Source organism: Balaenoptera musculus, chromosome 1 (assembly GCF_009873245.2).
Source record: "Balaenoptera musculus isolate JJ_BM4_2016_0621 chromosome 1, mBalMus1.pri.v3, whole genome shotgun sequence".
NCBI lineage: Eukaryota > Metazoa > Chordata > Mammalia > Artiodactyla > Balaenopteridae > Balaenoptera > Balaenoptera musculus.
In genome coordinates this window covers 57,627,445-57,642,030 of record NC_045785.1, presented here as the reverse complement: position 1 = coordinate 57,642,030, position 14,586 = coordinate 57,627,445, and the positions used below count along the sequence as shown (strand labels likewise).

The following is a 14,586-nucleotide window of genomic DNA, read 5'->3' as shown; positions in this document are numbered from 1 at the left end:
ATTTGCAAAAGACACATCTGGTAAAGGACTCATCCAATATACACAAATATCTCTTAAAACTCAACAATAAGGAACCAAACAACATAATTTTTAAAAATGGGCAAAAGACCTAGCAGATACCTCACCAAAGAGATATACAGAGGGCAAATAAGCATATAAGAAGATACTCAACATTATATATTAAGGAACTTCCAATTAAAACATCAATGAGATACCACCACAAAACTATTGAATAGCTAAAATCCAAAACATTGATATTACCAAATGCTAACAAAGATGTGGAGCAACAAGAATTCTCATTCAGTGTTGGTGGGAATGCACAATGGTTCAGCCACTTTGGAAGATAGTTTGGCAGTTTCTTACGAAACTAAACATGCTGTAACCATACAGTCCATAACTGCACTCCTTGGTATTTACCCAAAGGAGTTGAATACTTATACCCACACAGAAATCTGCATGCAGATGTTTATAGCAGCTTTATTCATAATTGCCAAAACTTGAAGGCAAACAAGATGTTCTTCAGTACGTGAATGGATGAATAAATTGCAGTATATCCAGACAATAGAATATTATTCAGCACTAAAAAGAAATTAGTTATCGAGCCATGAACAGACATGGAGAAAACCTAAATGCGTGTTACTAAGTGAAAGAAGCCAATCTGAAAAGGCTACATACTCTGATTACAACTGTATGACATTCTGGAAAGGGCAAAAGTATGGAGACAGTAAAAAAAATCAGGGGTTTCCAGGGATTAGAGGGTTGGGAGAAATGAATGAGCAGAGCACATAAGATTTTTAGAGTGATGAAACTATTCTGCATGATACATAATGGTGGGTACATGTTATTGTACACTCATCCAAACCCATAGAATGTACAACACCAAGAGTGAATCCTAATGTAAACTATGGACTTTGGGGGATAATGATTTGTCAGTATGGGTTCACTGATTGTAACAAATGTACTAGTGCTGCAGGATGCTGATCTGGAAGAGGCTGTGCATATATCTGTGTGTGAGTATTTGGGAACTCTGCACTTTGAGTTCATTTTTGCTGTGAACCTAAAACTACTCTAAAAAATAAAGTTTATTAAAGAAAAAGCTATAAAAATATGCTTAAGGATTTAAAGAAAATAAGAATACAATGAGAAAAGTAATAAAAGCTACATATAGGACCAAATAGAACTACTAGAGCTGAAATACATAATACATGAAATGAAAAATTTACTGTTTGGGTTTAACAGAATACTAAAAACTGAAGAAGATCAGTGAACTCAAAGATAAGCAAGAGGAACATTCCAAACGGGAGTATGGAGATAAACAAGGCCAAAAAAAAAAAAAAAGAGCCTCAGTGACCTGTGTCACAAGATCATGTGATTTAATATGCATGTAATTGGAATTGTAGTACTAGAATAAAGAGGAGGAAAAGCAGAAAAACATTTGAAGAAAGAGTAGCTAGAAATTTTCCATACTTGAAAAAAATCTTTAAACCAACGATTATAAGAAGCTCAATGAAACCCAAGCAAGATAAACACAATGAAAACCACATTGAGGCACATTATAAGTAATATGTCAAAAAAAAAATGTTAAAAGTTGCCAGAAAAAACACGTTACATTTAGGGAAGAAAGCTAATAATGCCCTTATTTCTTAACAGAAGCCAGAAGACAATGCAATGACATTTTTACTGTGCTAAAAAATTCTATATCTAGAGAAAATATCCTTCAAAAATCAAGGTGAAATAAAAACATGTTCAGACAAACAAAAGCTGAGAGAATTCATTGCTAACAGACCAGCACTGTAAAAAATGTTAAAGGAGGTTCTTCAGGCTGATGGAAAATAATAACAGAAACCAGAATCTAAACAAAGAAATGGAGAATGCTAGAATTCGACAATGTGAGTAAAAGTAAGAGACATTTCTCACCATTTTAAATTTCTTTAAAGATAATTAATTGACAATATAATTCTATATTTTATATGGCAAAGCAAAGGACCTAGAATAACTAAGTCAATTTTGAAACAGAAGAATAAAGTTGAAGGACTTACCCCACCAGATTACAAGTGACTATAAAGCTACAGTAATCAAGGCAGTGTGGTATTTGTCTAAGGATAGACATATAGATGACTGAAACAGAGTAGTGAGTCCAGAAATAAACACAGACCTATATGGTCAATTGATTTTTAACAAACATGCCAAGGTGATTCAATAGAGAAAGGCTGATCTTTTTAAAATGGTGCTGAAAAAATTCGATATCCATATGGGCAGAAAAATGAACATCAACCCTCACCTCCTATCATATGTATAAATTAACTCAGAATGGGCCATAGATTTAAATGTAAAAATTAAAACTATAAAGTTCTAGAAGAAGATAAAAGAAAAATTATGTGTGATCTTAGCGTAAGAAAAGATACTTAGTACACAAAAATCCCAAGGCATAAAGGAAAAAAATTAATAAGACTTTGCAATAGTTAAAATGCCTGCTCTTTGAATAGCACTGTTAGGAAAAAAGTACAAGGCAACAGGCTAGAAAAATATGTTTGCAATACATACATCTGACTAAAGACTTAAGTTTTGAATATGTAATGGACATTTACAGCCCAATAAAAAGAAGAAAAACAGCCTAATGAAAAATAGACTAAAGATTGTAAAGCAATTATACTCTAATAAAGATGTTTAAAAAAAATAGACAAAAGGTTTGAACAGGAACTTCACGCAACAAATAGACACCTGAAAATGTACTAAACATAGTCATCAAGGAAATGCAAGTTAAAATCAATACACTAGCCAGAATGGCTAAAATTAAAAAGACTGACAAAACCAAGTGTTAGCAAAAACATGGAGCAGCTTGGGTTTTTCATATATTGCTGTGGGAGTATAAAATTGTACAACCCAGAAGTCTGCTAGGAAGTTTCTTAAAATGTTAAACACAGATCCATCCAATGACCCAATAATCCTTTTCCTGGATATTTACCCAAGAGAAAAAAATATATCCACAAAAAAGACTTATATAAGAATGCTCATTACAGCTTTATTCATAATAACCCCAAACTGGAAAAATCCCAGGTATCCATCAGTGGGTCAATGCTTAAACAAATGTTGGAGCACTACTCAGCAATAAAAATGAGTGCACTACTTATATACATAATAACCTTGATGGATTCAAAAACATTGTTAAGTGAAAGAATTCAGACACAAAAGAATGCATACCAATGGGCCCATTTTCATGATATGCTATAACTGACAAAACTACTCCAAGGTTTTAGAAATTAAACCAGTGCCTGCCTATGGTAGATTAGGTTTGACTGGAAAGTAGCATGAGAAAACTTTTTTGCTTGATGGATATATTCTGCATCTTGATTGGATTGTTGGTTACATCAGTGTGTATATTTATCAAAACTCATCAAACTGTACAGCTAAAACCTATGCATGTCAATGATTGTAATTTTTTTCACAATTAAAAAATGCTGTGGTATTTATATTATCTGGTGTTCATTTAAAGAGTGATATACCACGGTTATTTTTTAACAGCTTTATTGAAGTATAAGTGACAATAAACTGCCAATGCTTAAGGCATACAATTCAAAAGCTTTGATATATCACCACAATCAATGAATATGTACAATTATATATAATGATATATATGTATATCTCAAATGTTTTTTTCATGTCTTTTATAATCCTTCCTTCTTGTTCCTCTTTGCCCCTCCCCTATCCTTAAGAAGCCACTGATTTGCTTTACATCCTTATACAGATTAGTAGTTTGCATTTTCTAGAATTTTATATAAATGTACATTATGTACTCTTTTTTATCTAGCTTCTTTTCCTCAGCAAAATTATTAAAATCAAAATTATTATTTCAGATTCACTCATGTTGTTGCATGTATCAATTGTTCACTCTTTTTTATTACTGACTAGTATTCCATTGTACGAATATCCTATACTATGTTTATCCTTTCACCTGTTGATTGATATTCGTTTCTAGTCTGGGACCATTACAAATAAAGTTGGTAAAAATATTGGTATACAAGTCTTTGTATGGGCATTTGCATTCATTTTTCTTGGGTCAGTACCTAGGAGTGGAATGGGTGGATCACATGTGAGATACAAATTTAACTTTCTCCTTTTCTCATATATGCTTTCTAAGCAGTGCTTTAGCTGAATCTCATAAGATTTGATATGTTGTATTTTCAGTTCATTAAAATATATTTTAAAATTTCTCTTGAGACCTCGTTGACCCATGTGTTGTTATGAATGTGTTAATATACAAATGTTTTGGAATTTTCTAGCTATCTTTCTCTTATTTCTAATTTAATTCCATTGTGGTCTAAAGTTGTTTTATGGTCCATAATATGGTCCATCTTAAAGAATGTGCTATGGCACTTGAGAAGAACATATATTCTGGTGTTTTTGGATAGAATGTTCTGTAAATGTTGGTTAGGTCAAGTTGGTTGATAGTGATGTTCAGGTCATCTGATTTTCTGCCTACTTGTTCTACCAGTTATTGAGAGAGGAGTGTTGAAATCTCCAATTATAATTGTGTATTTATGTCTCCTTTCAGAGCTATTGGTTTTGATTGTTTATTTGTTTCATGTATTTTGAAGTTGTTAGGTACATACACATTTTGGTTTGTTATAACTTCTTGGAGAATCAATTGCTGAGTTTGCTAATTTATACAGGCAGAGATCTGAGGAATATAGGTGGAAATGGGTATTAAGGGTATAGGATAATGATGGAAGGAATATAAAGTCAGATCAGGTCAAAGTTAATATGGTTCCACTGAGCGGAGATTCTGGGTACAGTGTTGTAGTTTAAGGATTAGAGATGGCTTTAAGAATTTGTTTTTTGGTTGGCTGATAATGGACCAAAATGTGGCCTTTACTAAGTGGAGCTGAAGTGTCAGAACTGTCTTGGTATACTCTAAAGAAAGGTATCCAAAGGCGTAGGGACGTTCTAACGTTAGAGCGGACTTATCATGATGACCTGCCTGGTCACTCCAGGAGGGTCCAGATAACATACCTTTCACCACAATTGTGAGAAATAAACTTGTGAGGGCCAGCCCCTACATCCTTGAAGAGCTCTGTGGTCACTCTTCTGTAGGTCAGAAGTTATAGTGAGAGCTGCTGCCTCTGAACTGGGGCCTTAAATATAGTAATGATAATTGGATCCTGAGGGTGAGGGGGCTAAAGGGCAGCATTTAATCGCCAGAGGAAATGTAGGCGTGGTTACCATAATGGGGACAAAGCAGTAATGAGAATAGTCTGACTTGCAGAGACCCAGGGCACTGGCTAGTTGATTATGATGTCCTTAGAAGAGACATAGGTAGGTGGTGTATTAGTTTGCTAGGACTGCCATAACAAAATACCATGAGCTGAGTGGCTTAAACAACAGAAATTTACTTCCTCACAGCTCTGGGGGCAGGAAGTCCAAGATCCAGGTGCTAGCAGCATTGGTTTCCTCTGAGGCCTCTTCTCCTTGGCTTGCAGATGGCCACCCTCTTGCTGCCTCTTTACACGGTCTTTTCTCTGTGTGTGTGCATCCCTTGTCTCTCTTGGTGTGTCTAAATTTCCTCTTCTTATAAGGATACCAATCATATTGGATTGGGACCCACACTAATAGCCTAATTTTACCTTAATCACCTCTTTAAAGCCCTTGTCTCAAAATACTATTACATTCTGAGGTACTACATTCTTAGGGCTTCAATATATGGATTTTGGGGAGAAAGGATTCAGCCCATAACAGACAGTCTTCTTGTAAATTCTTAATCTGTGTAAGCAGTAGAGTTCTAGGTCAAGTGTTTCTAACTTGAAACACTAAAAAACAAAGTCACAGCCCCTTAACCTATTCCTATTCTTGAGCCAGTTTATAGAACCAGAACTTCTTGAATGAAGGGGAGACTGGGTCCCTTTGAGAATGTATCACGCTACACTGCCAAGAATGTATACTGTTAATATTTATCCCAGCTTTCCCCATAGGGGAAAGCCTTTTACTAGGGTGCATTGCGGATAAGGAAATAATCAGAAATTTCAGGGATTACTGAACAGTGGCTGAGTTCACACTAGCTCTGGGAGACCCAAAACATCACTGGGGTCTACTAGTCAGAGTAAGGACTTGTAAAAGTCAGGTGATCTACAGAATTTTAGATCAGGTTCATCTCACAGTGGGTCCACTGAATCATCCTGTAGTTATTTCCCCTGTTCCAGAATGTATACTTGAAATAGAAATATTCAGAAACTGGCAGAATCCCCACATGTGATTCTTGACCTGTGGAGTGAGGGCTAATATGGGAGGAAAAGGCGAAGTGGAAGCCACTAGAGCTGCCTATACCTATGAAAATAGCACATCATAGCAATACCACCTTTCTGGAGGGATTTCAGAGGTTAATGCTACCACCAAGGACTTGAAATATGCAGGAATGTTGACTCTCACCATTCAACTCATCTGTTTAGCTTACATAGAAAACACATGGATCTTAGAGAAAAACAGTGGATTATTGTAAACTTAACCACGTGGTGACTCCAATTGCAGCTGTTGTTTCAGATGGGGTTTCACTGCCTGAGCAAATTAACACATCTCATGGTACCTGGTGTATAGCTATTGATATGACAAATGTTTTTTTCCCCCTCAATACCTGTTGGTAAAACCACCAGAAGCTATTTGCTTTCACCCGGTCAGGTCAGCAGTACACCTTCACGGTTCTGCTTCATGTCATAATTTAGTCTGCAGGGAGCTTTCCCTTCAGCAGGACATTACACTGGTCCATTAAATTGATGGTATTGTGCTGATTGGACCTAGTGAACAGGAAGTAGACTTAACTGGTAAGACATTTGCATGTCAGAAGGTGAGAAATAAATCTGACAAAATTTCAGGGGCCTTCCACCTCAGTGAAATTTCCAAGGGTCCAGTGGCATGGAATATGTCAAGATATACCTTCTAAGGTGAAGGATACATTGTTGCATCTGGTTCCCCTTCAACCAAAAAAAAAAGAGACACAATGCCTAGTGGACCTCTTTGCATTTTAAAGGCAACATATTCCTCATTTGGATGAGTCCTCTGGTCCATTTACTGAGTGGTCTGAAAAGCCAATAGCTTTGAGTGGGGCCTAGAACGACAGAAGATTCTGCAACAGGTTCAGGCAGCTATTCAGGGTACCCAGTCCCTTGGGCCATATGACCCAGCAGATCCAATGATGGCTGAAGTGTCAGTCGTAGATAGAGATGCTCTTTGGAGACTTTGGTAGATTCCTGTAGGTATAGAGCACAATGATCTTCTTTTTATTTGACTTAATTTTAGAACCAGAACCTGAAGAACCTGAAGACTTTTTAGTAGGTGAAAAACTTGAAGAGGTAGAAGAAGAGGCTAAGAAGGAAGAGGAAGAAGAAATAGAAATAGGTTCAGAACAATCAACAATACCAGCCAATTTGGAACGACTTTGGTCCTTTTCCTGTGACGTAACCAAAGGCCTTAATGTGAGCAGCCTTGCCTGGAATAAAACAAATCCAGTAAGTTATCAAACATTTTAGTAATTCTGTCTCTAGCATTTAAGGGCACTTGTCAAGTACTAATGAAAACTTTTTTTTCTCAGCTATTAGGCAAGGGATTTAAATTGACATAACCCCTAGTTTTAAAATTCCTCTAAAAACAAGTTCATGTTTTTAAAAGGGGAAAATGCAAACAGTTACAAAATGATGTTTTTCTCCTTTAATATGAAAATGTCACCATTTTTATTTTAGGAGATGTACTTGGGACATGGCATTCTCTGAATCCATATGAGATATTAAGTGAACAAGAAGATAACATGTATTTATTTAGTTTAACATGGTACCAGACTCATGTGCCCAAATTTGTATTCTCTTTAAAGTAATCATATTTGGAAGTATATACTTAATCCAGTGACCCTGAACATGTGCAAAATAATTTTGAGATTCCTTAAAATACTGTTACTACTAATAGCAGCAAATACTTAAACAGCACCTACTATGTACCAGGCACTATTGTGAATGTTTTACTTGTATTATCACAACTCTACTATTTTCCTCATTATGTTGATGAGGAAACTGAAGCACAGAAAGGATAAATAACTTGCCCAAAGTTATATAACCAGTAAGTGAAACAACTCAAACCCAGACATCTGGCTCCAGAGTTCTTGCTTTTAACTAACTACTGCACTGCTAAGAATCATCCTGAGGAAAATTAGATGAATCATCAAGCGGGAGAATGGTATGTTTGTTTGTCAAAAAGAGATGATTATAGAGTAATGAGACTTATTTTTTCCTGAGATTTATAAACTCATTCTGAAGACATGATTCTCCACTAGTAATTTCAAAAATCTTTTGTGTAATGGCAGTATCTTTGGAATAAATATTTGGTGTATTTTTTTTAATGGAGTTTTTTTTTTTTTAATTAATTAATTTATTTTTGGATGTGTTGGGTCTTCGTTTCTGTGCGAGGGCTTTCTCTAGTTGCGGTAAGCGGGGGCCACTCTTCATCGTGGTGCGCGGGCCTCTCACTATCGCGGCCCCTCCTGTTGCGTAGCACAGGCTCCAGACGCGCAGGCTCAGCAGCTGTGGCTCACGGGCCCAGTTGCTCCGCGGCATGTGGGATCCTCCCAGACCAGGGCTCGAACCCGTGTCCCCTGCATTGGCAGGCAGACTCTCAACCACTGCACCACCAGGGAAGCCCTGGTGTATTTTTAAAACGGTCAAAACTAATTTGTTTAAACTGTCTTGTATTATCCATGTTTTAAGAATTAGCCTTATCATTTTATTGCTACACCTTATAAGGTACTGTGAGCAAACATGATAGTTGTTATGGCTATTAAATGGGTGAATGGAGTCAAAAGGTACAAACTTACAGTTATAAAATAAATAAGTCATGCTGTAATGTGCAACATGGTGACTATAGTTAATAATACTGCATTGCATATTTGAAAGTTGCTAAGACAGTAGATCTTAAAAGTTCTCGTCAAAAGAAAAAAATTCTGTAACTATGTATAGTGATGCATATTAACTAGATTTTTGTGGTGATCATTTCACGATATATACAAATATTGAATCATGTTGTACACATGAAACTAATATAATGTATGTCAATTATACCTCAATAAAAAAATTAATGCTAAAAAACCTAAAAAAATCATTTTTATTGAAACCTAAATTGCAGAATTCTTAAATTATGTATATTATTTTTGAATAAAATAAAATACTTTTAGTATGGATTTGTCTTTATAAAACTATTTGGGAACATCTTGTAGATAAGTGAAATTTAATAAATCAATAATAACCATGTAATAAGGACAGATGAATCATTTTAAGAAACTGGATATACTAGCATTTAAACATTATTATTGCTATTGAGAATAAGATTAATTTTGAATGAAGCTAAAAAATATATGACAGATGCCATCTACCATATTTATTAATTCATTCTACAAATATTTATTGAACATTAACTCTGTGCCAGGAACTCTGTTAAAGCACTGGAGATACAGTAGTAATTTAGTCACACATAGACACTGACCATATAATACTTTCCTATGTGCTTTAATGAAGAAAATAAATAATGCTGTAGGAACACATAAGAGAGGCTTGTGAATGCTTCTTAGAGGAAGTGACGCCTAGGCTGAGTCTAGAAGAGATGAATAGGAGTTTGTCAATGTCAAGATAAAAAGGGTAGTGGTGAAGAGTATTTTAAGGCAGAGGGAATTGTGGAGACACGATGTTGGCTTGAAGGTAGGGTGGTGGCAGGACTGTGTTTGTAATATTTCTGATCACAGAGAAGAGGCAGGGTTTGGTCAATCATTAAACTTTTGTCCATACATACTTATAGAGTTGATCTTGAACAACAAGGGGGTTGGGATGCCAACCCCCATGCAAATGAAAATCCAAGTATAACTTTTTTTTTTTTAAACATCTTTATTGAAGTATAATTGCCCCACAATGGTGTGTTAGCTTCTGCTTTATAACAAAGTGAATCAGTTATACATATACAATATGTTCCCATATCTCTTCCCTCTTGCATCTCCCTCCCTCCCACCCTCCCCATCCCACCCCTCTAGGTGGTCACAAAGCACCGAGCTGATCTCCCTGTGCTATGCGGCTGCTTCCCACTAGCTATCTATTTTACATTTGGTAGTGTATGTATGTCCATGACACTCTCTCACCCTGTCACATCTCACCCCACCCCCTCCCCATATCCTCAAGTCCATTCTCTAGTAGGTCTGTGTCTTTATTCCCGTCTTGCCACTAGGTTCTTCATGGCCTTTTTTTTTTCCCTTAGATTCCGTATATATGTGTTAGCATACTGTATTTGTTTTTCTCTTTCTGACTTACTTCACTCTGTATGACAGACTCTAACTCCATCCACCTCATTACAAATACCTCCATTTCATTTCTTTTTATGGCTGAGTAATATTCCATTGTATATATGTGCCACATCTTCTTTATCCATTCATCTGTCGATGGACATTTAGGTTGCTTCCATGTCCTGGCTATTGTAAATAGAGCTGCAATGAACATTTTGGTACATGACTCATTTTGAACTATGGTTTTCTCAGGGTATATGCCCAGTAGTGGGATTGCTGGGTCATATGGTAGTTCTATTTTTAGTTTTGTAAGGAACCTCCATACTGTTCTCCATAGTGGCTGTATCAATTTACATTCCCACCAACAGTGCAAGAGTGTTCCTTTTCCTCCACACCCCAAGTATAACTTTTGACTCCCCCAAAACTTAACTACTAATGCCTACTGTTGACTGGAAGCCTTGCCAATAACATAGTCAATTAACACATATCTTGTGTGTGATATGTATTATATACTGTATTCTTACAATAAAGTAAGCTAGAGAAAAGAAAATGTTATTAAGGAAATCATCAGAGAAAATACATTTATAGTACTGTATTTATCAATACTGTTAAGCTTATGTCATCTGTTTAACAGATGAATACTCTGTCAGTACCTGCATTAATACTGTCTTATATGATATAAAACACTGTTGATGTTACATGTATTACTAACACCAGACATCAAAAATGAAAATATCATGTGAAAAATAAATTCGTATTTATTTACAGGTATAATGATTTATGCATTGATAATGAAGAAGCAGCAATATGATTGCTTTATGGTAGCCTAGTGTAATTGATATGATTGCTTCAGGATAGCCTAGCCTATAAACTAATGAGTGAATTATTATAAAGTTTTTATGACGTACAGTATTACAGTCATATTCATAATACAGTATTGGAAACACGGTTACATTAAAAAAACCCTACTTACCTGTGATGATAGGCTGATACACAGTTTCTCCAATTATGAGAACGAGGCATACTGTATGGTAATGTAGTTCTTTGAAAGCAAAGCTATAAAACAGTAAGAAAACTCACATATTATTAATTTTATATTGAATATCACTTATGCCTACATAAGGATAGACTACTATCTACATATATTTTATGCATTCATGACAAATCTTAATTTTTTTGATATTTCTAGGTTATTCAGTTTGTGAAATTTTCAAATTATCTCAAATCTCTAAAATATTTTTCAATGTATTTATTTTAAAAAATCCATGTATAAGTGGACCTGCACAGTTCAAACCTGTGTTGTTCAAGGGTCATCTGTATAAGCACTTCTGGAAATGACCTGCTGTATTAATCAGCTCGAGCTGCCATAAGAAAATACCATAGACTGGATGGCTTATACAACAGAAATTTATTTCTTACAGTTCTGGAGGCTGGGAAACCCAGGACAACGGTGCCAGATGAATTTGGCTCCTGGGGAAGGCTTTCTTCCTGGCTTGGCTGTATTCTTGCATGGTGGAGAGAAAGAGCTCTTGTGTCTCTTCCTCTTTTTGTAAGGAACCCAATCCTATCAGATTAGGACCCCTCCCTTATGACTTCATTTAACCTTAATTACCTCCTAAGTGCCCTATTTCCAAATATAATCACATGTTATTAGGGGTTAGGACTTCAGCATATCACTTTTAGGGGAGGAGACACAATTCAGTCCATGGCACCTCCCTTTAAAAATAAATGTCTTTTATTTTACATTTGAAATTATTAGATCATTATTAAAAACCCATAAGACACTATAATGTAATAATACAATTTTTGAAGATTATCTCAATATGTAAAATAGCTTGTTAGCAATTGGTTTTTTTTGAGTGTTTATTCTTCAGCCTAAAAATGTGATTATTTTTACTATTATTTTGCTTAGGAAGATGGAAATGTAGAGTGAAAATAGTTGGTATATTGGTATTTTTTAACCTCAATTGAAATGTCATCACTATTTTAACACAGTTCATTAATATGCATCTTTATACATTTGCTGATATTTTTATGCTGTCTTCTCTTATTTTTAATTTTTCTGTTTTTTAGGACCTTTTGGCTGTTGGCTATGGGCACTTTGGATTTAAGGAGCAAAAAAGAGGATTGGCTTGCTGCTGGTCAATAAAGAATCCCATGGTAACTAAAACAGGAATAAGACCTATTTTTATTTAATTAAATGTTCACATAATTCTCATAAAGTAGTTAGTTTTATGTGATCATTAAACAAACTCAAAGTTTTACCAAGCAAGACTTTACTTTCTTTGGTTTAAATCTATAACAATAAAACAATTAAAATTTGTTCTTGGGGCTTCCCTGGTGGCGCAGTGGTTGAGAATCTGCCTGCTAATGCATGGGACACGGGTTCGAGCCCTGGTCTGGGAAGATCCCACATGCCGCGGAGCAATTAGGCCCGTGAGCCACAACTACTGAGCCTGCGCGTCTGGAGCCTGTGCTCCGCAACAGGAGAGGCCAAGATACTGAGAGGCCCGCGCACCGCGATGAAGAGTGGCCCCCACTTGCCGCAACTAGAGAAAGCCTTAGCACAGAAAAACGAAGACCCAACATAGCAATCAATCAATAAATCTTTAAAAAAAATAAATTTGTTCTTACACTTTATAGGATAAAGTAAATTCATTTAATAAATATTTACTGAACATCTACTATGTGCTGTTAGATATGATGATCTTAGGGCTGAACCATTATTGTTTATCACTGCCTGTTATAAGGAAGAATATATTTGCAAATAAAAATTCTTTAAAAATTAAGTTTCATTTACTACTGGGTTGTTTCTCAATATATAAATAACTCCTTATCACTTTATAAAATATATTTCTGCTATCCTCGATAGATAGAAAATAGATTAATATAACTCTCTTACTGCCATGAATTTTTCAAAGAGAATGAACAAGAATCAGTTACGTTTTTTTGTTAAACAACCCTAGTCAACCTGTTACTTTACAGCTTTAGTTTTAAGTCACAACTGAAATGTAAAGTGGAAAACTTAGAAAAGGATCAGAAGAGCATATAAAAATGATTAGAGTTTTTATAAGTATTCCCCCATCTGTTAGGTAGCTGGGTGTATATAGCCTAAAAGAAAGGAAGAAGCAATTTTAAACGTGTGGAAGGGTTGACATAGGATTCATCATCAGCAGGTTATCTTCTTTTCCATGTAGGTTGTTAGAAACCAGAAAGGAGTTGGATTAGACATTAAAACAAAACAAAACAATAAAACTCTTGACAGAGTTGTAGAAAAGAGTAACTTAGAGAGTTTTGGAGCTTCCTCTATCCTTGTTTAGAATGATTAGATAATACAAGCATCTGAAACAGATACTGGAGGATAGGAATATACGCAGGATAATTTATTTGGTGTCCATTATTTGTATCTTTAAGACGGTGACTTGTGATGATCATACAAATCCTGCTGGAGGATTACCCAAAATGATAATTACTGTAGAAACCAAGTGCTGTATTTCTTAAAACTACTGAGCTCTGAGGATTCATCAAAATAAAGGAAATGGCCAATTGAAGTTTTAGTCTCATGTATACAGGAAGTTAGGAAGAAATGAGTAACTGAATGCAGACTAACTCTCCTCACATCCCCACTGCCACCAGCCTAGTCTTCAGCCACCATCATACCCTACCTTACTGTGGTCTACAAAACCAAGGTTAAAATGTAATATAATTTTTTTTTATTCAGTGGCCAGAACGTACTTATCAGAGTCCATGCGGCGTTACTGCTGTGGATTTTTCAATTGGAGCACCTAACCTTTTAGCAGTTGGCTATCACAATGGCACTATTGCAATTTATAACGTACAGAGCAACAGTAACGTTCCAGTTCTGGATAGTAGGTGAGAATCCCAAGAATTAGATAAACATAAAACATGTGCTTTTTTTCGGGAGAAGGAAAAAATTACTCTAATGTTATTTAGTTTTGAGTGAATGTTTATATTGTTATTGAGAGTAATACCATTATCTTTCAAGCATTTAGTAATTCCTCATAATGTCTCTCCAGCTGGAATGCTCTGCCCTAATATCTCCTTATCATCCTCTCCGCCTCCTCACCAACAAAATTCCTTTGGCTTGATGGTTTATGCTTATTCTTTTCAAAAATTTTAAATATCTCCAGCTTTATTGAGGTATAAATGACAAATAAAAATTGTATATATTTAGATTGTATGACATAATTTTTAAAGGCATACAGTGTGGTGATTTAATATATGTATACATTGTGAAATGATTACCACAGTCAAATTAATTAACACAACCA

At 35.4% G+C, this 14,586-nt stretch overlaps 1 protein-coding gene across 1 annotated transcript in view; it reads left to right on the top strand.

Annotated features, from left to right (window-relative positions):
* The window catches only part of DNAI4 (dynein axonemal intermediate chain 4), a 125,554-nt gene that overhangs the window by 85,048 nt on the left and 25,920 nt on the right, over nt 1-14,586 (top strand). Inside the window, 3 exon segments of the mRNA XM_036843370.1 lie at nt 7,285-7,493; nt 12,368-12,454; nt 14,016-14,167. Coding sequence (XP_036699265.1) covers nt 7,285-7,493; nt 12,368-12,454; nt 14,016-14,167 — 448 coding nt within the window.